Source organism: Pseudorasbora parva, chromosome 19, assembly GCF_024679245.1.
Source record: "Pseudorasbora parva isolate DD20220531a chromosome 19, ASM2467924v1, whole genome shotgun sequence".
Taxonomy (NCBI): domain Eukaryota; kingdom Metazoa; phylum Chordata; class Actinopteri; order Cypriniformes; family Gobionidae; genus Pseudorasbora; species Pseudorasbora parva.
In genome coordinates this window covers 31,628,206-31,653,289 of record NC_090190.1, presented here as the reverse complement: position 1 = coordinate 31,653,289, position 25,084 = coordinate 31,628,206, and the positions used below count along the sequence as shown (strand labels likewise).

Below are 25,084 nucleotides of genomic sequence, written 5' to 3'. Positions count from 1 at the left end.
CGGACATCGCTTGAAACCTGAAACACGTGGTTCTGTAACCAGGAGAACCGTCCTCTGTGAAGCTCAACGTGAGTTGCCATTGATTCATTGTCATTGAGCTTCTTTTTAATTAAATATAGTGCTCTTTTAGGGATAATTCAGCTAGAAACACTTTTATTTGTCACATGTAAAAGGCTTCTATATTGCTGATAGATTTAGTGTCTGAAGAATAACAAAAAGCATGTGGCATTTAGCTTAGCTAATTTATCAATGGCTTATTGGTTGAAGTACGTTACGTTACTTGTGTTGCAGTTTAGGCTGTACGCTAACTTACGCTCGCTTATCGAAACGGCAGCAGCTACTATCGTTTAAATTAAATTTCGTTCAGTCATTTTCTTATACTAAAGACCTCCAATGGCTAATTGCAACCATAACGTACATGCATGCATTGTTTATCATCCACACATAAAAACTACTGATTTTAAACCCAAATGACTGAGTATAGCTCATCGAAAAAGAGTCTCAATCTCTATCTCATTTGTCCTGTCTCAGAATGGGCAGTGTGTTGGCTGCCAGCGCCCCCAGCCCGCCTGCACCAGGGCCAGGTGGATCAGGTTTGGTGTCAGTGCCACCAGGATTCGCGATGCCCTCCGTCTCACCCGTCTCTGTCCCTGGCAGTTCTTCAGCCGGGCACCAGGAGACCGAGCATCCCCTTCCAAATCCCGGTGGCTTTGAAGAGTGTCATCGCAAATGCAAAGGTAAACATAATTCATTACTTCACTCACTATTTATTCCCTGATAAACTATTAATCAGGGACTCATAACTTTTAACAAAGACATTTTAATTCAACATGTTTTCAAACAACTTTGCACAGATATTTAAATCTGAATTTGTTAATTGATATACAGGTGCTGGTCATAATTAGAATATCATCAAAAAGTTCATTCATTTCACTAATTCCACTCAGAAAGTAAAACTTGTATATTCATTCATTATACACAGACTGATATTTCAAATGTTTATTTCTTTTAATTTTGATGATTATAACTGAAAACTAAGGAAAATCCCAAATTCAGTATCTTGAATATTACTTAAGACCAAAACATAGAAAGGATTTTTAGAAATCTTGGCCAACTGAAAAGTATGAACATACATACAGTACTCAATACTTAGGCCCTGTCCACACGAAGCCAGAGCGAATACAATCTTTTTTTTCTCCTCGTTTCAAGAAATATCTGCATCTACACAAGAGCTATGAAAACGACTCAAAACGATGTAGTATGTTTGCCAGGCCAGTGTGTGGCACTGTAATTCTCCCACAGAAATACACTAAAAACGGAGAAGAAGAGTTATGGATAAAAGGGGTAAAGCAATGGTTGGAAGTGAGGTTAAATAATGGTTAAATATATTTGCTACTTAACAGATGTGTTTTATTAATGCCTACACCTACCCCGACCCTAAACATACCCTTACAATAATGCAGATACAATAATTAAATGGCGTGATATTGATGTGCGCATGCCCAGTGCCTGTAGTTGTATCCCTTAACTTTCACCGTGCTGGACGTAGTGTGATGACATCGCCGTTTTGAAAAATATACGGATTGGCTGTACACATAAAAACGTAAGATTGTCGTTTTCAGATTTATCCACTTTGGGACCCGGTTTCCAAAAATATCGGATTCAGGCTTCCAAAACTCTGGATCCGTGTGGACGAAACGCTGATATGGTACAAAATTTATACGTATAACGTTACAGCTAAATGCGTCTCCGTGTGGACCTTTAGTTGGTGCTCCTTTTGCCAAAAAAAAAATCTAAATATTGAGAAAATCGCCTTTAAAGTTGTCCCAAGTGAAGTCCTTAGTAATGCATATTACTACTAATATTTTTTTATATATATATTTACGGTAGGATATCTTCATGGAACAGGATCTTTACTTAATATCCTATGTATTTTTGGCTTAAAAGAAAAATCTATCATTTTGACCCAAACAAGGTATTCTTGCGTTGGGATATTTTTTTGGAAAGAAATTAATACTTTCGTGCATTTTAGAATAATTTTTGAAGGATCATGTGACACTGAAGACTGGAGAAATGATGCTGTCATCTAAACCATTATTTTAAATTGTAAATTTCAAAATATTACTGTTTTTACTTTATTTTTGATCAATTAAATGCAGCCTTGGTGAGCATAAGAGACTTACACTCACCTAAAGGGTTATTAGGAACACCTGTTCAATTTCTCATTAATGCAATTATCTAATCAACCAATCACATGGCAGTTGCTTCAATGCATTTAGGGGTGTGTTCCTGGTCAAGACAATCTCCTGAACTCCAAACTGAATGTCAGAATGGGAAAGAAAGGTGATTTCACAATCTGCTCAGTTACTGTGATTTTCACGCACAACCATTTCTAGCGTTTGCAAAGAATGCTGTGAAAAGGGAAAAACATCCAGTATGCGGCTGTCCTGTGGGCGAAAATGCCTTGTTGATGCTAGAGGTCAGAGGAGAATGGGCCAACTGATTCAAGCTGATAGAAGAGCAACTTTGACTGAAATAACCACTCATTACAACCGAGGTATGCAGCAAAGCATTTGTGAAGCCACAACACACACAACCTTGAGGCGGATGGGCTACAACAGCAGAAGATCCCACTGGGAACCATCTCCAGTATAAATAGGAAAAAGAGGCTACAATTTGCACAAGCTCAACAAAATTGGACAGTTGAAGACTGGATAAATGTTGCCTGGTCTGATGAGTATCGATTTCTGTTGAGACATTCAGATGGTAGAGTCAGAATTTGGCGTAAACAGAATGAGAACATGGATCCATCATGCCTTGTTACCACGGTGCAGGCTGGTGGTGGTGGTGTAATGGTGTGGGGGATGTTTTCTTGGCACACTTTAGGTGTACACCACCATGTACCCTTCCTCTGGCTACTTCCAGCAGGATAATGCACCATGTCACAAAGCTTGAATCATTTCAAATTGGTTACTTGAACATGACAATGAGTTCACTGTACTAAAATGGCCTCCACAGTCACCAGATCTCAACCCAATAGATCTTTGGGATGTGGTGGAACGGGAGTTTCGTGTCCTGGATGTGCATCCCACAAATCTCCATCATGCAAGATGCTATCCTATCAATATGGGCCAACATTTCTAAAGAATTATTTCAGCACCTTGTTGAATCAATGTCACATAGAATTAAGGCAGTTCTGAAGGCAAAAGGGGGTCAAATAAAGTATTAGTATGGTGTTCCTAATAATCCTTTATGTGAGTGTATTTTAAAAGGTTAAAATATTACAGACTTTAAATATTACCGGTTTAAATGATAGTTTGTATCCTGCTTCCTTAGTTTAAAACTTATTCAAATTCAGGTATTTAATTTGAATTTAAAGGGATACTTCACCGCTTTTTCATATTAAACTATGTTATTCCCTTAACTAAAACGAGTTGATACATCGCTCTCTCGTCTCAGTGCGTGCACTTAATCGATCTGACGTGCGGTGATGATCTGATAGCATTTAGCCCACTAAGCCCAGTTCATTCACTATGGTACCAAACAGAGATCAAGTTAGAAGCGACCAAACACCTCCACGTTTCTATTTAAATAAAGTTACACGAATAGTTGAACGATCAAGTATGGTGACATCAAATAAAACGTGGCACTTTTCTAAGCGGATTTAAAAGGAGAACTATAATGTATGGCGGAATAGCACTTCTGAGAGTACTTCGACTCGGCGCAGTAAATAATTCCCGGCTGAAAAATCTTCCCTCACATCTCCCCCTCCCTCTCTCATTTCTGGGGAGCATGTTTCAGCCGGGACTTTTAAGTGCAATTTAAGTGCACGCACTGAGACGAGAGAGGTATGTATCAACTCGTCTTAATTAAGGGAATAGCATAGTTTAATATGAAAAAGCGGTATCCCTTTAAAAGCCCTTCTCAAGTCAGTTGTACCCTTGAACCTGACACTGCTTTAAATTTTGGTGATTACAAATTATGAATGTAAATACATTCATGTTTTTTTCACTAATGCCTGTTTGTCCCTCAGAGGTTTTTCCAATGCAGATGGAGGGCGTTCGGCTAACAGTGAACAAGGGCTTGAGCAACCACTTCCAGGTTAGTCCAGTGTGTTCACTGGTGGAGCTGAACATTTCCAGAGCCATATTGTTAAAGAACATCTTTCCTGGTTGTAGCCATCAACACCTGTTTTATTTCCTAGGTGAACCACACATTGATGTTAAGCACTCAAGGAGATTCCAGCTATAGATTTGGAGCTACTTATGTGGGGACCAAACAAACAGGACCAGCAGAGGTACATATTTTGCATGCAATATAAATAAATATACAAATGTAAAAATATTTTCAGAACAAACGTCTTTTTGATTTGAAAAATGAATTAGTCCTGTTTACCTTCATTTGTTTTTGTCAGGCCTTTCCCATCATGGTTGGTGACATGGACAACACAGGGAGCTTAAATGCACAGATCATTCATCAGATCACAGACCGAGTGCGCTCTAAATTTGCCTTCCAGGTGTGTATTTGTGGAAAGATCCTGTCCCCCAGTTTTACAGACAAGGGCTGCTTCCGAAATCGCATACTTCCGTAGTACAGACATGGCCATAATTATTGACACCCCTGATAAATATAATCAAAAAAGGCTGTTAAATGAATTCTGCGTCGTTTATCCTTTTGATCTTTCATTCAAAGAATTTGCCAAATTCTAACCTTTCATTAAAGTGAAAGAACTGAAAGTGAAGATTAAATAAATGTTTATCCCAAAAACACGTTGGCCAAAATTATTGGCACCGTTTTATTAAATACTTTTTGAAACCTCCTTTTGCCAAGATAACAGCTCTGAGTTTACTTCTATAATGCCTGATGAGTTTGAAGAACACCGGACAGAAGGTTAGAGACTATTCCTCCATACAGAATCTCTCCAGATCCTTCAGATTCCCAGATCCAGGTTGGCGCTTCCTCTCTTCAGTTCATCACTTATTTTCTATAGCGTTCAGGTCAGGGGACTGGGACGACTATGGAAGAAGCTTCATTTTGTGCTCAGTGACACATTTGTGTGTTGATTTTGGTTTTGGAACATTGTCCTAATGGAAGATCCAACCACGGTCCATTATAAGATTTCTAGCAGATGCCGTCAGGTTTAGATTTTTTATCTGCTGTTACAGTGCCTTGCGAAAGTATTTGGCCCCCTTGAACTTTGCGACCTTTTGCCACCTTTCAGGCTTCAAACATAAGGATATGAAGCTGTAATTTTTTCGTGAAGAATCAACAACAAGTGGGACACAATCATGAAGTGGAACAAAATTTATTGGATATTTCAAACTTTTTTAACAAATCAAAAACTGAAAAATTGGGTGTGCACAATTATTCGGCCCCTTTACTTTCAGTGCAGTAAACTCTCTCCAGAAGTTCAGTGAGGATCTCTGAATGATCCAATGCTGACCTAAATGACTAATGATGATGAATAGAATCCACCTGTGTGTAATCAAGTCTCCGTATAAATGCCCCTGCACTGTGATAGTCTCAGAGGTCAGTTTAAAGCGCAGAGAGCATCATGAAGAACAAGGAACACACCAGGGAGGTCCGAGATACTGTTGTGGAGAAGTTTAAAGCCGGATTTGGATACAAAAAGATTTCCCAAGCTTTAAACATCCCAAGGAGCACTGTGCAAGCGATAATATTGAAATGGAAGGAGTATCAGACCACTGCAAATCTACCAAGACCTGGCCGTCCCTCTAAACTTTTAGCTCATACAAGGAGAAGACTGATCAGAGATGCAGCCAAGAGGCCCATGATCACTCTGGATGAACTGCAGAGATCTACAGCTGAGGTGGGAGACTCTGTCCAAAGGACAACAATCAGTTGTCCTTTGGACATTTCTTAAAGATATCCATAAAAAGTGTTGTTTAAAGTTTGCTACAAGCCACCTGGGAGACACACAAAACATGTGGAAGAAGGTGCTCTGGTCAGATGAAACCAAAATTGAACTTTTTGGCAACAATGCAAAACTTTATGTTTGGCGTAAAAGCAACACAGCTCATCACCCTGAACACACCATCCCCACTGTCAAACATGGTTGTGGCAGCATCATGGTTTGGGCCTGCTTTTCTTCAGCAGGGATAGGGAAGATGGTTAAAATTGATGGGAAGATGGATGGAGCCAAATACAGGACCATTCTGGAAGAAAACCTGATGGAGTCTGCAAAAGACCTGAGACTGGGACGGAGATTTGTCTTCCAACAAGACAATGATCCAAAACAAAAAGCAAAATCTACAATGGAATGGTTCAAAAATAAACATATCCAGGTGTTAGAATGGCCGAGTCAAAGTCCAGACCTGAATCTAATCGAGAATCTGTGGAAAGAACTGAAAACTGCTGTTCACAAACATTCTCCATCCAACCTCACTGAGATCGAGCTGTTCTGCAAGGAGGAATGGACAAAAATTTCAGTCTCTCGATGTGCAAAACTGATAGAGACATACCCCAAGCGACTTACAGCTGTAATCGCAGCAAAAGGTGACGCTACAAAGTATTAACTTAAGGGGGCCGAATAATTTTACACGCCCAATTTTTCAGTTTTTGATTTGTTAAAAAAGTTTGAAATATCCAATAAATTTCGTTCCACTTCATGATTGTGTCCTACTTGTTGTGGATTCTTCAGAAAAAATTACAGTTTCATATCATTGTTTGAAGCCTGAAATGTGGCAAAAGGTCGCAAAGTTCAAGGGGGCCGAATACTTTCGCAAGGCACTGTATTTACTAGAATCCGTGATGCCATGTATCTGAACAAGATGTCCAGGACCTCCAGCAAAAAAAAAAAGATCCAGCATTATATTTAACTGTGGGCAAGGGGTACTTTTTATCCCTGAAACACATCTGTTGGGTTTTCTGCCAAAAAGCTCTTTTTTTTAAGTTTAATCTGACTACAGAACCAAGTCCCTTTTGAAGTTCCGGTGACATTATTTGTCACAGACCCAAGAATGAATGGCCAAATCATGTGGATTATTCAGGAATGGTGTGCTAGGTCTTTTCTAAGGGATCGGGGGTACGATGTTCACCCCAGGAGTGTAAAAGTGTCCTTGACTTTACATTGCACAAAACTTTGACCCCTCATAGCTCCGAGCAAGGATTTCGTAGACAGTGGTAAATTGCATAGGGATTTTGTATTGACCACAGCTCTGGTTAACAGTGTCAAAGACACTGTGAGAAAACTCGTAACTAAGAACTTTTACTGCCATTAAGGAGAACTCTTAGAGGTAAGATAAAATGTTTTGTGAATACAGCCCCAGATGTGCAGCAAAAGATTGTTGAGCTTCACAAAATAGAAAGTGACTGTAGGAAAATAGCTAAAGCATTGAAAATTCCCATTTTCACCATTAAGGCAATAATTAAGAAATTCCAATCAACTAAATATGTCATGAATCCATCTGGAAGAGGACATGTGTCTATATCATCCTAATGTATGGCGAGGTGGAGACTTTGAGTGGACAAAGACTCTCCAAGATCACAGATGGAGAATCACAGAGATTCCCAGTCTTGGGGTCAGAAAGCCTTTAAAAATATCGAACAACCCCTTTAAATCACCACTACTTGTTTAGTAGGATTTTAAGAAAAACGTCCTCGCTCATCCAGAAACAAACTCCAGCGTATTCAGTTGTCAGACACGACTGGAACTTTAAAGGGGTGGTTCCGTGTTTTTTTTTTTTAGGCTTGGTTGTGTTTATGGTGCGCAGTATAACATGTCTTAATACTTCTTTCTTTTTTTATGCCGTATTTTTCTTATATTTTACCTTTATTCCACACCGCTGTCTCCCCTGTCCTTTGAACGGCTTGTTTGCTTCTTGCTTCCATGAAGCCCATCCCTCCGAAAAACGCAATGGTCTTAGATTGGTTAGATGGCCAAATGTAGTTTTCTGTATTTTTATTGGCTGAAATGCCAAGCACAGTTTTGCCAGAAACGCCACGCCCCTTCCATTACGGGCAGAAGTCACATCTGGTGTTTATGTTAATAGCAAGGGTTTATGATGTCACCAACCCAAGAAGAAGCTCATTGTAGTCCAAACCGGCCGTTTTTGTAAGTAATAAACTGCCGTAACTTTAAAAGACAATATCTCCGTTTGCATGGCACTTTCAGCACTGTAACTTTGCAGAAACTGTTTATGCTCAAGCAGCAACATTACACACTAACTAAAGTTAAAAAAGTGAAATCACATGCAACCACCCCTTTAAGCTAAGAGTAAGGGCGGGGTTGATCTCGTTGGATGATGTCAACACTCTTACTAACTATGACCACAGTGATTGGCTGAGTCTTTGTCCGTGATTAAATTTTTTTGGTAAATATTTAGTTGAATGAGGCTTCATGTTGCTATATTCAAATGTTTAAAATAAGAATATTGGCATATTCAAATAAAGATTTTAAAAAGTAGACTAAGTGTCACTAATTAAACAAGTATACGTTCAGCTAATTGTCAGACTCTAACGTGTGCATCTCGTGAGATTGGAGAATTTAAGCGAAAATGATTTGATTTTGAAATGTTTAGTGATTTGTTCTTAGTGACTTATGAGTCCTCTTGACTACTCCTAGCGTTTCATGGGTTTAAGAGCTAGTTTTAGCGCTAAAATGCTTTGTGAAATATTCTTAGAGCAAAAATGTAGGAGTCCTAAAATTAGGACTGGCACACCCATTATTTAATTTATTTACAGTTTACATCTAACCTAACTTCTCCTACATCGGGAAGTTAGGAGCTACTTTTAGCCTTAAGATTTTGTGAATACGGCCCCAAAACTATACTCTGTGGGTTTTACTCATTCTTATGGATGGTTAAGTGAATTTGGTCTCTGTGTTTCCTCATATTCATACTCCTAAAAGACTAGATAACATAGCTGAACAATTTCATGTGCAAAGTCACCCTGGTGTGCTAAAAAATATAAATATTAATTGGAATATTCTTTATAGATATTTTACACACAAACAATTTCAGGGGTGCCAATAATTATGGCTGACGTGTTTTGGTGAAACATTTATTTCCTTGTGGGATTTACCCCCCACTTTAAATTGATTTACTTCAATGAAAGGTTTGAATTGTCTTTTTATTTTTTTATTGAAAAAACGAAAGCATAAACAAATGCAAATTTATTTTTACTGTCATCTTTGATCATATTTACTAGGGGTGCCAATAATTCTGGCCATGACTGTAGTTGGCGAAAAACAGTATGTGTCAAAAGAAGTATATCCGAATTAAAGTACTCATTACAGTAGGCAAAAAGTACCTGGATAACCTACTTCTGAGGTGACGAGATTCTGAAGTGTGCAAACGAAGGACACTTTACTATCCTTTGAGACCACGGGAGAGGTTTTGTGAATAGTTGTGAAGTGACACCACTGATGCTGGTATAGGTCATGTGATGATGAGAGCATAGAAAATATAGTACATCCGAATTATATTTATACTACACACATTTTTTTTTAGCACCATGAAGTAATCACATATTTAAGATAAGTACCTACTCGAGAGTATGCCATTTCAGGCACAGCCCTGGCCTAATCTAAGCCCTGTCTGTGAAACCAGCCCCATATGGGTTTATTTTGTATTAATTATGATAAAATATAAAAGTATTGCTGGACGTACTTGTGTCAATCAGACGCAGCAGCAGAAGTTTGTGAACTGGCAAGGAGATGCTGAATTCAAAGGGGAAGATTTCACTGCTGCTGTGACCTTCGGCAACCCAGATGTGTTGGTGGGGTCTGGTAATTGTTTTCTTTTTCATCCATGTTTTCTGCAAGCAGTTTGAGTTTATTTTAGAAGCTGTATTTGTTTCGAGCCACGTCTTGTCCTTTCTTTAGTTAACTTGTTTCCTAATCGGTTCTCTTGTCCCTCTCCTCCCTCGCATCTCCCTCAGGAATTGTGGTAGCTCATTATCTCCAGTCTGTCACTTCGTCGCTGGCATTAGGAGGAGAGTTGGTGTACCACCGCCGACCAGGAGAGGAGGGCACAGTTGTGTCTCTGGCAGGCAGATATACAGGTAAACGCATATAAAGATAGAGTAGTAGTTGCGAGTATCAAATTTTAATGCATCTTTTATCAAGGTATGTTGAATTACATTAATGTTCTATTAATGTGCTCCTATTATGCTTTTTCAGATATTACATTTCATGTAGTTATATAGCTGTTTAGGAATGTAAAAGGTCAGCAAATTTTTTAAGGATCGAAGTGTATGATAAATGATGTCTCCCAAAAGAAGGAACCGATTCTGAACTGCCAGAAACAAGTCGTCAGTAATCCCAGTCTTAATTCCTGCCCGAATGTATGTAGGCTTGTAAGAAATGAGCTTAAAGCCAGCCTGTGGTCTCCATTGGCTGCTTGTGAAGAACATCAACTTTGACTTGACCTCAAACAATGTAGTTTCAGCTGAGTCTTGGAAGAGTTTGGTTTGGGTTTTTCTAAATGTCGAGAAGCCGCTGTTTTCTGTGCACCGAAAGCAACTTCCAAAGGATGAGGACTCTGTAATTGCTTCTGTAAAACCGACGCCATCATTAGTGTTCGTATCACAACAGGCTGGGCCATCTGACCAATAAGAGCAGAGTAGAAGGGGTTTACAGAGGCTGAATCCTTTATCAAACCATTTTCTGTGAGAAAAGAGGTGATGCTGTAGTGTATATTATGAGAAAATTAGTGTTTTTGACTTTAGATGTAAACCTGTTGCAGGAGACCTCCAAAACAAAATTAGGAACCTTTAAAATAGTATAATAGGGGCACTTTATTTAAAAGTTTAATATATATCCATGTGACTCCAGTGGTTCAAACGGCAGCTAATATTGTGCCAGTGCCGCAATATTATTATATTTTTATATATATATAAAATTTCAAATAAAAATACCTTTTAAAAGGGTTTGTTCACCCAAAAATTAAATATTGTCATTAATTACTCACCCTCATGTCGTTACCCCCATCCCATTCATCTTTGGAACACAAATTAAGATATTTTTGATGAAATCGTGGCCAATACTGAGCCGTCCTTCGAATGAGATGTTAAACCGAGGTCCTCACTCTCTGTGGTCATTAGGGTTGTGCCGATAGACGATAGTATCGTGTATCGACGATAGGCAGAGAGATCGCCGAAAGCTGAAGCTGTTGGCGATTTCAAGGCGATATTTGGCTCGTTCCCCATGAATATAATAAATAAATAAAAATTATTATTAAATGAAAATATTATGATCATAGTTATTATTATTATTATTATTATTATCATCATCATTACATTAATTGTACTTATTCTGCTTAGCCTTACTATTCACATCAACATCAAAGCGTGTGGTGTTGCCCTCACAGGCTACGTGCCGCATATATACTGCGAGTGCAACACCACACGCTTTTAAAATGTAAAAATGAGTTACTCTTCAGTGAAAAAAATGTTTTTTTAAAGACGAAAAAACTACATAGTTTCAGAATTTAATTGCAAGGTGATCAACCTAGCCCTATATTCACAAATTCACATAAGCCACGGCGAAAACGGCATCATCATCATCATCAGGCTAAAGCATTTTTTTTTTCATAAATGTACATTTATTTTATACTTATAATAATACAATAACAAATTGCTATATTATAGGCTATAGCCTATACATTTGAACAGAGCAATCAGTCAAAAAGTAAAAGCAGCTTTATTTCAAACGACTTAACGACGGAACAACAATGAACAAAAAATATTGCACTGGCCGTTAAGCTAAGATTTCTTGTTAAAGTGCAGTGAAATACTTAAATGTCAGCAGACAATGTATTTTCTAATAATGTGTTTTAGCCCTTGCCCGCTGTATGGGCTACAGAAATAAATAGTCCATTAAAATAGACAGGCTGCGACACCAGGTTGACGGTAGCCTAAAAATAATAAATAACGAAATAGGCTTTAATAAATAAAAAAACACAATGAAAGAACTCAAATAAAACGGCAAAACAATTAAATCACCTCAAATGTATAGGCTACTCGAATGAACTTATTGCTAAAACAAACACAAGGCCAGAAACAATTAAGACAACAATTATTGTTATGCAATTCAGGTATCTATTCCCAAAAATGTTTTGTATAAAGAAAACCAGCTGGTTTGAGAAGGTTGCGGTGGGGAGTATGTTGCCCGCTGCACTGAACACGCGTTCCGATGGAGCCCGTTTCACACACACTCCGTCTGCAGTGCGTGTGCGGTGCGTATTTTTTTCCGTACCCATGTTAACGGATGACAGCTGTCACACAGCACGCGGGTGCTGTCCGTCAGTCCGTTCCAGGAGCGGTGCGTCTGCAGCAGTGCACGGATCGTTTTCGTACCGAGGCTATTTTTTGCAGCGCTGCGCTGCGTTGCTGCATTAAAACGACAGAACATTGTTCGCATTAAAATAAACAGGTAGGCTATTGACACGAAAATCTAGTAATTTAACCACAGATGCGTATAACTTAAAATATAGGCCTACTCTTGTTTCAAAGTCAACACATGGCTTTTTTTCTCAAGTTAAGCAAGGAAACGAGACTGCAGGATTTCCTTTTAAAAGGTTTAAAAACGAAAGAAAAGACGAGAGTCGGCTGTTTTTGAATAGCCTATTGTAAGTTTCTAATTTAAAATGTTTGTGATTTAGGCTATAACCTATGTTTAAATGTTTTGCCACTTGTGTGAGCTAAATCTAAATATGAATAAATTAATTGAATAAAATGCTGTTTATGTAGGCTGACGAGCCATGTTCAGTAAAAACTTTTGGATTTTAAATAAAAAATAATGAATAAATGCTGTGTTTGTGGTATGCAACAGCGGACCAGTTGCACACGGATTGCTTCACGGATGAACCTAACTAATACAAACACAACACATCTGGTTAACTAGAAGAGCATCATTTCGTTTGTTCAATAAGAGGCGATCTGGCGCTCGTTGCCGCTGTTTTCAGTGCTGCAGATTTCTCTCGTGGCTCGTGCATGTGCAGAGCACTTTAATCTAACTTTTGTATTCGTTCCGGTAAAATCACGAAACAAAATGCACAAAAACTGTCCCTGCTCTTCATGTACAATCAATGATGATATTCGGTTTTAATGAGAAAAAAATACGAGGATTTAAAGTGTGCAAATCTATGCCTTTATTCACGTGAAAAATCTGGACACTAACGCTATATTGTGTTTAGATGCATCCCCTTATAATACGCCATAAAGTGTGTATCATATGCACACAAAAAACTGCGTAGCCTACCATTTGTAAGCCAAAGCTCATTTTGACGTATACATTCCACGAGATTGCACACTCGTACTATACGCATTTTCGTGAGACTGTCCCACCCACTTTTTAAAACAAAGTTATGCCACTGAATGCTCCGCCCCGACGCGATAAGATCGCGTATCGGCGATCTCACAGGCTGACGATATGACGATTGGAAAATTAGGCATATCGCCCAACACTAGTGGTCATTACAAATCCCAGTCAAATTTGCCCATTCGCCTCTGTCCTCCTAATCATGCCCATTTACTGATTCGGTGTGCGGTGGGCGTTCTGGCGTAATATGGCTGCCGTCGCATCATCCAGGTGGATGCTGCACATTGGTGGTGGTTGAGGAGATTCCCCCTTCTATATGTAAAGCGCTTTGAGTGTCTAGAAAAGTGCTATATAAATGTAACAAATTATTATTATTATTCTGACGTAGAACACGGAATCGCTGGACTGTGTTTACAACGTGAACGGCATAGAAGACTGACATGGAATAGAAGAAATTGTCATTAAATTGGGGGGGTTTTTCCCACACAAAATGTATTCTTGTTCACTCCATAACTATAACGTTTGAACCACTGGAGTCACATGGTCAATTTGATGTCTTAACTACCTTTCTCGTAGCCTGACAAGCCAGACCCACATCAAGATGTTTGGTCTGGAAACTCACCATAGACAGGGCTCAATCCGAGGGGCGGGATAAACGGTTGTCTTTCAAACTCCCTCTGCATGCGATAGGATATCGCTACACCAACCAGAGCAACGAAGTTGAAACAGAGCTTGTTGATAGATTAAACATTCACCGTATCCGGTCGGCTAAACTCCGAACACATCTTCCCTTTTTAAGAATGACTTCAGTGCCGTTCTTTGTTCTTTTCTCAGAGAAAAGGTTAACTCCAAGTCTTCCAGAATCGCAGTCAAAGGTTTACTAGAAGCACGCAAACGCAACTCGGCCGTCATTATTATGGCCCCACCCACCGACTCTATACACAATGTAATTGGTCCGGCAAGAGTTAGGGGTAGGGCTGCACGTTTTCAAGTTTTTCATTAACCGTTTACCGAGGCCCTTAGTGGTTAATACTCGGTTAACCATAGTGTGCGTCAGGGTTATTTTTATCTTATTAATTTGACGACCACCATCTCCGTAGTGAACGCGCCTATAGAGAGAAATGCACATCATGGATTACATAATCAGAGAGTAGCCTATTTCTTTTCGTTTTAAATTGTTAAAAGACATTTCAAGATCTATTTCATGTCTGCGAGGCGTACGCTGAGTTTCGTTAAATTAGGATGAGATGCGCTCCAGTTCACGAGCGATGCGAGTGGCCGCGAGGGCGCCTGCACGATTAGAGCATGTAACGTTAGTAAAATATGCAGCCGAGAACGATTCACACAGACTCAGCGTTTGACTCGCTGTTGACTCTAGTTTGACTGAGCCTCTCCCGGCAGAGAGTTCAAGCATCTGTGGACTCGTCCCTTCAGCTCTGGCCATCTTGCTTTCAGTCCGCGATCAGCTTTTTTGTTTTCTTCATTACAGTTAAAGTAACGTCTGCTTTTCTCTAGTCCCTCACAAGTTTCTCACTTCAAACTTTCTTTCTTCTAATCCGTTATACACAGCGCGCGCGGCTCGCGCTCTGCTTCTGCCCTAATGCGACTTTTAGTCCAGTGCGACGTGTGTTATTTTCCTCTTCATGACGCATATTTTGACTGATGCGACTTATACTCCGGAGCGACTTATAGCCTGAAAAATGCGGTAAGCACTGCATTGCAATACTTGCATTTTGCCCCGTCACTCTCATTTTTAAAGTGCTCCCACGCTTTCTTTGCCCGCTTCATTGCCCGCTTGGAAAGCTGGTCATGACTTCTTCTTGTGGATATTACAAATGTCTGGGAGCGCTCTGGCGGTCTCTAGGGGTGCAAAAATATATTACAACTAAATTCAAGGCACGTCATTGACGCCACTTAACCGAGCAAAATGTTTCACTCGGTTACGCAATTTTTAACGGTTAATCGGTCAATCGGTTAACCATGGACACCCCTAGTTAGGGGAATACAGCTCAGAAGGGTATTGAGAGATACTGGACGACACTTGCGGGCAGATTAAATTTGCTGCTGCTAGGGTGCGTCTAGATTTCTTGGCTACCTTTCTGGATCTTGAAAGTGTTAATAATATTGCAGCATATCAGGGGTCAGAAAGCTCTCCGATTTCATCAAATATCTTCATTTGTGTTCTGAAGATGAATGATGGTCTTACGGGTTTGGAATGACATGAGGGTGATTATTTAATGATAGGATTTTCATTTTTGGGTGAACTAATCGATTCAAATTAAAATAGACTACAACAATACATAGAAAAAAATCTATAATGTAAATTATGTTTCAGAATTCAGACAAATTCAAGTGCAAAAGCGCACAAATATTAGCCTGGCTCCACCCTCCTACATACTTTCACTCAATTTTCCTTCAATACTCCGTCTGGGATTGCGGTATATTTTGCGATCTGGTTTTCTCCAGTCAAACCGGTCCAATCAGCGAACAGAGGGAGTGGCTGAGAACGATGACGCTGATGTTGTGAGCTAGTTTGAGATGACATGCATCACAAACAAACGTTAACGATTGGTTATAAAGAGTGGCTCTGGGCAGATCCAATAGTTTTAAACTTCAACAGAGTAAGGAAGGAATTGACACTTCAAGGAAGTCAATGCTTGTCAATGGAGAGTGGCCAGACTCAATGTTCAAATTAAATTTACAAGAGTCTTGTGGGACCAGGCTACACAACTATAAAGTCACTTTCAGACAAGATCAAGAAATCTTTTCTGGACTGACAGTTTTTTAACCCAGATTTAAAAAGTTAAAATGTTGTTCAATAAACTCCACAGTAAATTAAAACATTCTAAATGGCTATTTTAAAACAGGCAGCAACTTTATAGCCACATTGACACTAGGAGGAGCTGGAGCTCACGGGTCATATTACCACAAAGCCAATGATCAGGTAAATGTTCTTCAGCAGATTCATGGCTTTATTCATTAATTTAAGCTGTTTTATTCCTTTATAATAACATTTTTGTTGTTGTTTTTTTTGGATTTAGTTGCAGGTTGGCGTGGAGTTTGAAGCAAGCAGCCGTATGCAGGACACTAGTGTATCATTTGGGTACCAGCTAGACGTCCCCAAAGCCAACCTGCTCTTTAAAGGTTGGTACACATACATTTTCACATACAGATAGCAATCATTAAAATGTCGTCTTTGTAAAGTTATGAAGAATTCAACAATTGCCTTTGTTGCAATTTTTCATAAATGTATCAACGGGGAAGGGAGCTCAGAAAGCTATACTGTCATTCCGTGTCAACTCAACCAGAGATATTTGATTTTGTGTTTTTTTTTTTTTTGTAGAAATACATGATGAAAGACAAAAAATTTAAATGTCACACACATGTATATTTACTGAGTAATTCACTGTTTTGTAGAAGAGGGTCAAAATGACAATATACACCTTAGATTTGGAGCCAAATTAGAGGGGTATAAAATGACTTTAGAAAGATGGCAGCATCATTATTTTATTTTTACACAGAGGTTGGTAGGTATATTAGTAAAATCTGTTGACCGTAGCCATCTTTGTAGCATTATTTGCCAACAATGAAAAAAAATCCCACAAATGGGAAAGAGTACTTGTTGTCTTGTGTTGTTTTTTTGTTTTGTTTCTTTGCCTCAAGTTTGCAAGCAAGTGTTAAAGATACCTTAATATCCTTTTAGATACTGGTTCTTTTTTTGGTTCATTTTTCTTTTCATTTTAAGGGCCCTCTGGTTCAGTCCCAGAGATATTGAGATCTTAATGTTTTCAACATTTTCAACAGTCAAAAACCAAATGTGGTTCACTTTGCATATAGCTGATACTTTTTTTTTTCTTTAAGAGGGCAATGCCTGAAGTACAAATAATGTTGAAATTTGACACATACTAGGTCAATCTAATATATAATACCATATTTTCCGGACTATATGTCGCTCCGGAGTTTGTCGCATCAGTCAAAAAATTCGTCATGAAGAGGGAAAAACATAGTCGCACCGGACTATGAGTCGCATTAGGGCAGAAGCACGCGCGCCCGCTCGCTGTGCATAATCGAGCTGCAGAAAAAAATTAGAAGTGAGTGAGAAACTTTTGAGGGACTGGCGAAAAGCAGAGGTTACTTTAACTGTAATGAAGAAAACAAAGAAAGCTAACCGCGGACTGAAAGTAAGATGGCCAGAGCTGAAGGAATAAGTCCACAGATGGGTGCTTGAACAACACACTGGCGGAAGAGCCTCAGCTGCGCAAGACAAACGCTGTGTGAATCGTTCGCGGCTGAATATTTTACTACCTGCAGTTTGTAATTTGCAGAATAGGATTTTCTTTATGGGGGGCATTTTGTTTGTGTTCAGTCTTTCTCAGTAGTTGTCTTTAAGTTAATACTTCAGTTAACAGTTTTTTCTGTTTTTAATTAATTTTTCAGTGGTAGGCTACAGGAGCAGCATAGAGCGTCCTCTCGCAGCTATTTATTTGTATGATACAGCTGCAAATAAGTATTTGAACACCTGCGAAAATCAATGTTAATATTTGGTGCAGTAGCCTTTGTTTGCAAATTACAGATGTCAAACGTTTCCTGTAGTTTTTCACCAGGTTCGCACACACTGCAGGAGGGATTTTGGCCCATTCCTTCACACAGATCTTCTCTAGATCAGTCAGGTTTCTGGCCTGTCACTGAGAAACAAGGAGTTTGAGCTCCCTCCAAAGATTCTCTATTGGGTTTAGGTCTGGAGACTGGCTAGGCCACGGCAGAACCTTGATATGCTTCTTACAGAGCCACTCCTTGGTTATCCTGGCTGTGTGTTTCGGGTCATTGTCATGTTGGTCAACCCATCTTCAATTCTCTATCTGAGGGAAGGAGATTGTTCCCCAAAATCTTGCAATACATGCCCCCAGTCATACTCTCCTTAATACAGTGCAGTCGCCCTGTCCCGTGTGCAGAAAAATACCCCCATGCTTCACAGTAGGGATGGTGTTCTTGGGATGGTACTCATCATTCTTCTTCCTCCAAACACGTTTAGTGAAATTATGACCAAAAAGTTATATTTTGGTCTCATCTGACCACATTACTTTCTCCCATGACTCCTCTGGATCATCCAAATGGTCATTGGCAAACTTAAGACGGGCCTGGACATGTGCTGGTTTCAGCAGTGGAACCTTCCATGCCATGCATGATTTCAAACCATGATGTCTTAGTGTATTACCAACAGTAACCTTGGAAACGGGGGTCCCAGCTCTTTTCAGGTCATTGACCAACTCCTTCAGTGTAGTTCTGGGCTGATTTCTCACCTTTCTTAGGATCATTGAGACCCCACGAGGTGAGATCTTACATGGAGCCCCAGTCCGAGGGAGATTGACAGTCATGTTTAGCTTCTTCCATTTTCTAATGGTTGCTCCAACAGTGGACCTTTTTTCACCAAGCTGCTTGGCAATTTCCTCGTAGCCCTTTCCAGCATTGTGGATGTGTACAATTTTGTCTCTAGTGTCTTTGGACAACTCTTTGTTCGTGGCCATGTTAGTAGTTGGATTCTTATTGATTGTATGAGGTGGACAGGTGTCTTTATACAGCTAACAACCTCAAACAGGTGCATCTAATTTAGGATAATAAATGGAGTGGAGGTGGACATTTTAAAGGAAGACTAACAGGTCTTTGAGGGTCAGAAGTCTAGCTGATAGACAGGTGTTCAAATACTTATTTGCAGCTGTATCATACAAATAAATAGTAAGAAAAATCATATATTGTGATTTCTGGATTTAAAAAAAAAAAAAAAATTTGATTGTGTCTCACAGTGGACATGCACCTACGATGACAATTTCAGACCCTCCATGATTTCCAAGTGGGAGAACTGGCAAAATAGCAGGGTGTTCAAATACTTATTTTCCTCACTGTAATTCGCACCTGATGCAGTCGCAGGACCAGCCAAACTATGAAAAAAGTGCGACTTATAGTCCGGAAAATACGGTATTAGTTTATATGTGGATCATGTTTTTCTGTCAACACAATTGCATAGAACATTCCTGTCTGAGTGCCATAAATATTATTTTTCCAATGGTTGCATGCCTATTACTCAAAAAGTATTCAAGATATCTTAATATCCTTCTAGATTCTCATTCTTTATAAACTTTACTTTTGAAATCTTCATTTTCATGTTTTAAAAAAATTGGTTGATTTGACACAGAATGAAAGACCCTATATTATTCTTTGTGCATCATTCCGATAATCCTCTTATTTAAAACATTTCTATACTAAAATAGTGTTATTGTTAACTAGGCATTCCTAGGATTGTTGCAAAATCTGCAAAAGTATGTGATATGATTTACAATTTGTTTCACTCTATCTGTAGGTTCTTTAGACAGTAACTGGGTGGTTGGAGCTACGCTTGAAAAAAAACTGCAGCCTCTGCCTCTGTCACTGGCCCTCTGTGCTTTCCTTAACCACAAAAAAAATAAGTTCCAGTGTGGGTTTGGAATCACTGTTGGTTAGACCTAACCTCTTTCTGGGTTAATTCTTCAGTTTACACACCAGTGCCCATTGCTGGTGAAACCGTAAAGGTTGGACCCACTTGCATATCCACACTTGTACAAAATCAGTCAGTAACTAAGAAGCAAAACAAAGAAACATTTGTTGTTAGTTCCATGTATCAGACCAACCCCAGGGTTGTCATTTTCATAAACAAAATCCCAATATCCCAAAAAAGTAACATCATCACCACCTGATGTATTGGGAGCTCCAAGAAGAAATGCACACATTTGTTAATCTCTTTGTTGTTTGTTATCGTTCATTTCTTTTTATAAATTATTTCCTTGTTTATTTTTCATTTCATTGTCACAATCTTTTTAAAATTTGTTGCTGGATGTCTGTACTCATTTAGACACCTGCCACCTACATAAATAAATAAACTGAGTTGTAGGCTTACTATTTATGAATATTTATGTATTTTTGTGAGTGTGAGAAATACATTATTTAGAGGTAGGAAGTCTTTTTTTCTTATACATTTATCTGTGCTACACTGTTGAATGGCTGAGAAACATCCAACTAAGCCCAATATTTTCATATTATATTCTGTTAACTAATTCCAAGTCTATGACATTTCCCACATTGTTATAGTTTTTTTTACCATATGCAGTGCCTTCATAAATTGAAGTGTATATTGAGTATTAATGACATTTGCACACCAAGTGGTAAAATAGATTGCGTATATTAAACGGTTAAGTGTAATACTGATTACAACTACTTAGACATAATAATGATTATAATATTGTGTCTGCAAAGGATATGACTTCGCTTTACTAACATTATCATATTCACAAAGAGTACATGCGACAAAAGAATATAGAGTAAAAACCCTTTGTGCCATTCTGTGTGATTGTATGTTCAGCAGATATCAGGCTCTTTTACATGCAGATAACTGTTGTGATGAAAAGGGCAATGTCCAGAAGGATCTTTTAAACCTGACACATCAGTCACTATTACATCAACCTTATATATTAATACGTGTAGGCCAACATGCACTGACACAAATGTACCTCTGCACCTAAAAGATGCTTTCACATGACTGCCACTGAAATAATTGTGAGAGAATATTACTTTGTCCATATTTAGTGTTATTCTGTTGGTATTATAGCAATGCTCATTTGTTTTTTTTTCTTACAGATCACTAAACCATTATTTTATTGACAAATATTAAATTACTACACTGTAAACCCTAAAACGTTGGCAAAACAAAAGAAAAATGTAGTTAATCCGTTACATCAATTTGTGTCAAGGGGTAAAATTTAAAGTTTAAACTAGGAATAGTTCAACCAAAAATTGAAATTCTGTCATTTACTCGCGCTCAAGTTGTTCTAAACATGTATGGGTTTATTTTAAAGAAACTCGTACAGGTTTGGCACAACTTGAGGGTGAGTAAATGACAATTTTCATTTTTGGGTGCTTTAAGTAAGCAAAATTTGCCGATTTGTTTTTTGTACTTTTAATGGGATAGTTCACCCAAAAATGAAAATTGGCCCATAATTTACTCACCCTTAAGTCATCCTAGTGAAAAATGTCCATAATTAAAGCTTTACAAACTGTAAGCTCTAACTTCCGCTGACTGTCGTACGCGTGTTCACGAGAGACTGGCGTTCCAGCGTATGACATAGGACACTTTGGTGATAATATGCTAGTTCTTGCGGGCACCAAGTTTTCTTTTGCTCTATCCTCTGCACTTCCATGTTCATCACCGGAACTTATGCTACAGCTGCGTCCCACGTCATAAACTGGAACTCCAGGCTCTCAAACGCGCGCACGACAGTTAGCGGAAGTTAAAGATTACAGTGTGTAAAGTTTAAATATGGATATTTTTCTTACACAAAAGCAACTTCAAAATGTCATATACACCTAGGATGACTTAACCTGAAATAATTGAGTAAGGCAATTCATAAATACATCTTAAAATTATCATGTAATCTCAAATATTTTTAGTAATGGAAGCTTGGCTAGCATTAACTACCACATTTGTGAAAACGGCATCATGGAAGTTTTCTTTTGCCATTGAAGCAAATGTCTTAGCAAATGAATCTAAAAAATATATCCACTATGGCCTCCGCTATAGAACTTTACCCAACTCTGACGACTTCCACTTCTGAGAACCCAGTTAGTTGTATAAAAGGGAAACTGCCCTTTTAAAAAAGAAAGTGTTTTATTTCATTATTGAAATAATGTGATGGTTCCTTGACGAACGTCTTTCTTTTCTGTAATAGCATGTATGATTTGAGCAACAGTGATATTTAACTATTTTCTGTGTTGGAATGCAGCCATAATAAACAGTTTTCACTGGAATGTAACTATAGATCAATGACAGAAGCAGTCAGTCCTCAGTGTTCTCCTTGACCTGATTGATAAGTGCAGATGAAAGCAGTCTTGATAGCATGATGGCAGTTTTGTGTAATTGGATAAATGCCTAGACAAGTGAGTTACAATATTGCCTAAAGTAACCTTTTACCTCTCTGATGTACCGCTGATTTGTTCTTTTAAGACTGTATTTCAAACCAATAAACACATCAGTTTAAAATGGAATCAATCTTGTTGGACAATATTTGTTCTTTTACTCTAATATAGCAAGGAGAGCTTGCTGACTGCCCGTTTGAATGTGCAAACTAAACACTAGAACCATCAACATTTCACATGCAATTAAATAATAATTTACAGACAATATACTGCAGATCCCTATTTTAACCTTGTTTTTCCATTAGTCATTACCTTAGTTTTTCCTTATACATAACAAACCATTACAAACATCTGAAACAATTACAAAAATGATTTAAAACTAGAAAAGCTCTTTTTTTTGACGTTCAGTTGTTAAATGTGTACTTAATTTAAAGACCGCATTATAGTGTGTATATATACAATTCCAGTGTTAATAAACATGATTTCACACATGCAAATCTTTTTTACATAAATCTGGTGTTATGTTTGGGGATTTTATTTAGCTATTTATTATAACATTTTACATTTTTCATATGATAGTTTTCTTTACATTTTCTCAAAACATGGTTACACAGAACCAAAACTGTATATCTTGGAAATTTGTTTTATACAGTAAAGCATCTGGATTATCTGGAAGTTTTGGTTCTGTGTTTATGTTATAGGTTTCAGGAAATGTCTATTTAATATTTACAAGACATCATTTTAGATATATTGGTAACATTGGACAAACTTAATTGAATTGAGGGCAGTTTTTCCATCTAATAAATGTGTTGCTGTAACTTAAAAAAAAAAAATATGCAATGAATGAAATGTAATTGCGTTGGTTTTTGGTACAACTCAATTTTATCAAATACAGTTTAATTTATATTTATAACATGACTTTTTATACTTGTCAATCTTAAATCAAAACATTTAATTGGAAAATCAATTATAAGCAGTTTCATCATCACACAATATATTTAATGTCACTTAAGACATTAGCAGATCAGAGTTTCCACAGCCTACAAGGCGCAACTCTTCAGCATATTGTGAATTCTAAAACATTACAGAAACTTAAAAATAACACAAACATAACTGACAACATCTTTCCCTTTACAGAAAAAACAACATAAAATGACTCTCCTAATGCAGTCCCTTGCAAAACATGCTGGGAACTACAGATCCACTGCCCAGCTGTGTCAACAAAAATGATTCATGTAGTTTTAACACAAATGATAAATTAATTAAAAAAAATTATGAAGTACACTTTGGTTTTAAATAGGTTGATTGAACACAATTAAACTAAGTTGTGACAAAATTAGATATGTTTAAAGTAAAGTGAACAGAATTTAAATGTCATATCTGGGCACCTTCACTATTAATTTTGCCTCAATTAACTGAATTTACTGCTTATTAATGGTTAGTTAGGTTGTTGTATCGTTTAAGGATTAAGGGGTGAATGGTAATCGAGAATAAAGTATTAATATGTGCTTTATAAAACAGCAAATAAGCAAGCTAATAAGCAGCTAATTAAAAGTGAGAAATTTTCCCCTAAAGTGTTACTGATATATTTGTTTTACAGTACTTGCTTCACAGTCCAAGCCACAGATCTGAGTTTGGTTAATTTCATGATGTGGAATGAGTGACATGGCATGTACAACTGACAGCACGGCACTACCTTCTGGACTTTACTGCCTTTATCAGAGCGTCGCAATCCATTTATATACAGTGCTGATACATTCTCAACAACACTTACACAAGAAGAAGACAAGAGAAAGGTAAGGACGTGGAAATGAAGGCATACTTATGTCCTTTTTTTAGTTAATTGCAAACTAGCCAAAATATTCATGTCTGACAAAATAATTTCCTTTTTTTGCAGAGCTGTCAGATAATCATGAAAATCCTTGCAGTGTTTGTTATTGCAGCTTTATCTGGTAAGCGTTCATAGATTTTTACTAAATTCTTAAAACTATTCAAAATCATTATTTACATATATTTCTTAATGAATTATGGTAAATCCATTAGGTTGTCATGCCAATATGATATGGCAGGACCAACCAGAGCGCAGTATGGATCTGGTGAAAAACGCATTTTGGAATTACGTGTCACAGGCAACTCTCACAGCTGAGGACACACTGCAGATGATTAGAAACTCAGAACTGGGTCAAGAAATCAAGTAAGTAAATTAGATGATGAACTGATAAACTGGCTATAAAACAAATCTTAAAACTTTGAAGAACACAAACATCCATTTGCTTCCCCACAGTAACAGGATCTCTAAAAGTGCTGACACCATCAACGGATACACCCTGGCCATTCAGGGTCAAGTAACTCAACTGACACAAAATCTTCTGGCCAAACTTTCCCAGGAGGCGGATCAGTTGAAACTGCGCCTGGAACAAGAATTTACATCTGTGCAGTCCCAGCTCAAGCCTTATGCTGAGGAGATCAGGGCTGATATTGAGGAGCAGGTTGAGCGGCTGAAGAAGGATGTGGCTTCGTATGCAGAGACCCTGAATTCTGAAGCCCTTAAATCTACTCTGGTTCAGGGGGCCGAGGAGCTGAAGGCAAAACTGGAGAGAAGTTTCATGGAAATGGGTCCCCAAACCGAGGAGCTGAAGCAGAAGCTGGACCAACACCTTTCGGAGTTTCAGATGAGCATGACACCATTAGCACAAAGCTTTCAGAGTCAGCTGGCCCAGGGAAGTCAGGAGCTTCAGAAGAATCTTGCTCCCTTTTCAGAGGAGCTGAGAAAACTCGACCCATACGCCCAGGACCTGAAGGCCCAGTTAACAGCACTCTGGGAGTCTTTTGACAAGATCAGCAGTGTTGAAAGATCTTAGA

At 38.3% G+C, this 25,084-nt stretch overlaps 2 protein-coding genes across 2 annotated transcripts; both read left to right on the top strand.

Annotated features, from left to right (window-relative positions):
* tomm40l (translocase of outer mitochondrial membrane 40 homolog, like) lies at positions 1-21,327 on the top strand. The gene is made up of 10 exons (XM_067426018.1): positions 1-68; positions 532-737; positions 4,034-4,101; positions 4,205-4,297; positions 4,415-4,516; positions 9,643-9,748; positions 9,901-10,023; positions 16,150-16,226; positions 16,324-16,426; positions 19,638-21,327. Exons 2-10 carry the CDS (start codon positions 533-535, stop codon positions 19,775-19,777), a joined length of 1,017 nt encoding a protein of 338 aa, XP_067282119.1. The 5' UTR covers positions 1-68; position 532; the 3' UTR covers positions 19,778-21,327.
* A 2,332-nt stretch (positions 21,328-23,659) lies between these two features.
* Positions 23,660-25,084, top strand: apoa4a (apolipoprotein A-IV a). The gene is made up of 4 exons (XM_067426157.1): positions 23,660-24,018; positions 24,120-24,174; positions 24,266-24,416; positions 24,507-25,084. Exons 2-4 carry the CDS (start codon positions 24,135-24,137, stop codon positions 25,081-25,083), a joined length of 768 nt encoding a protein of 255 aa, XP_067282258.1. The 5' UTR covers positions 23,660-24,018; positions 24,120-24,134; the 3' UTR covers position 25,084.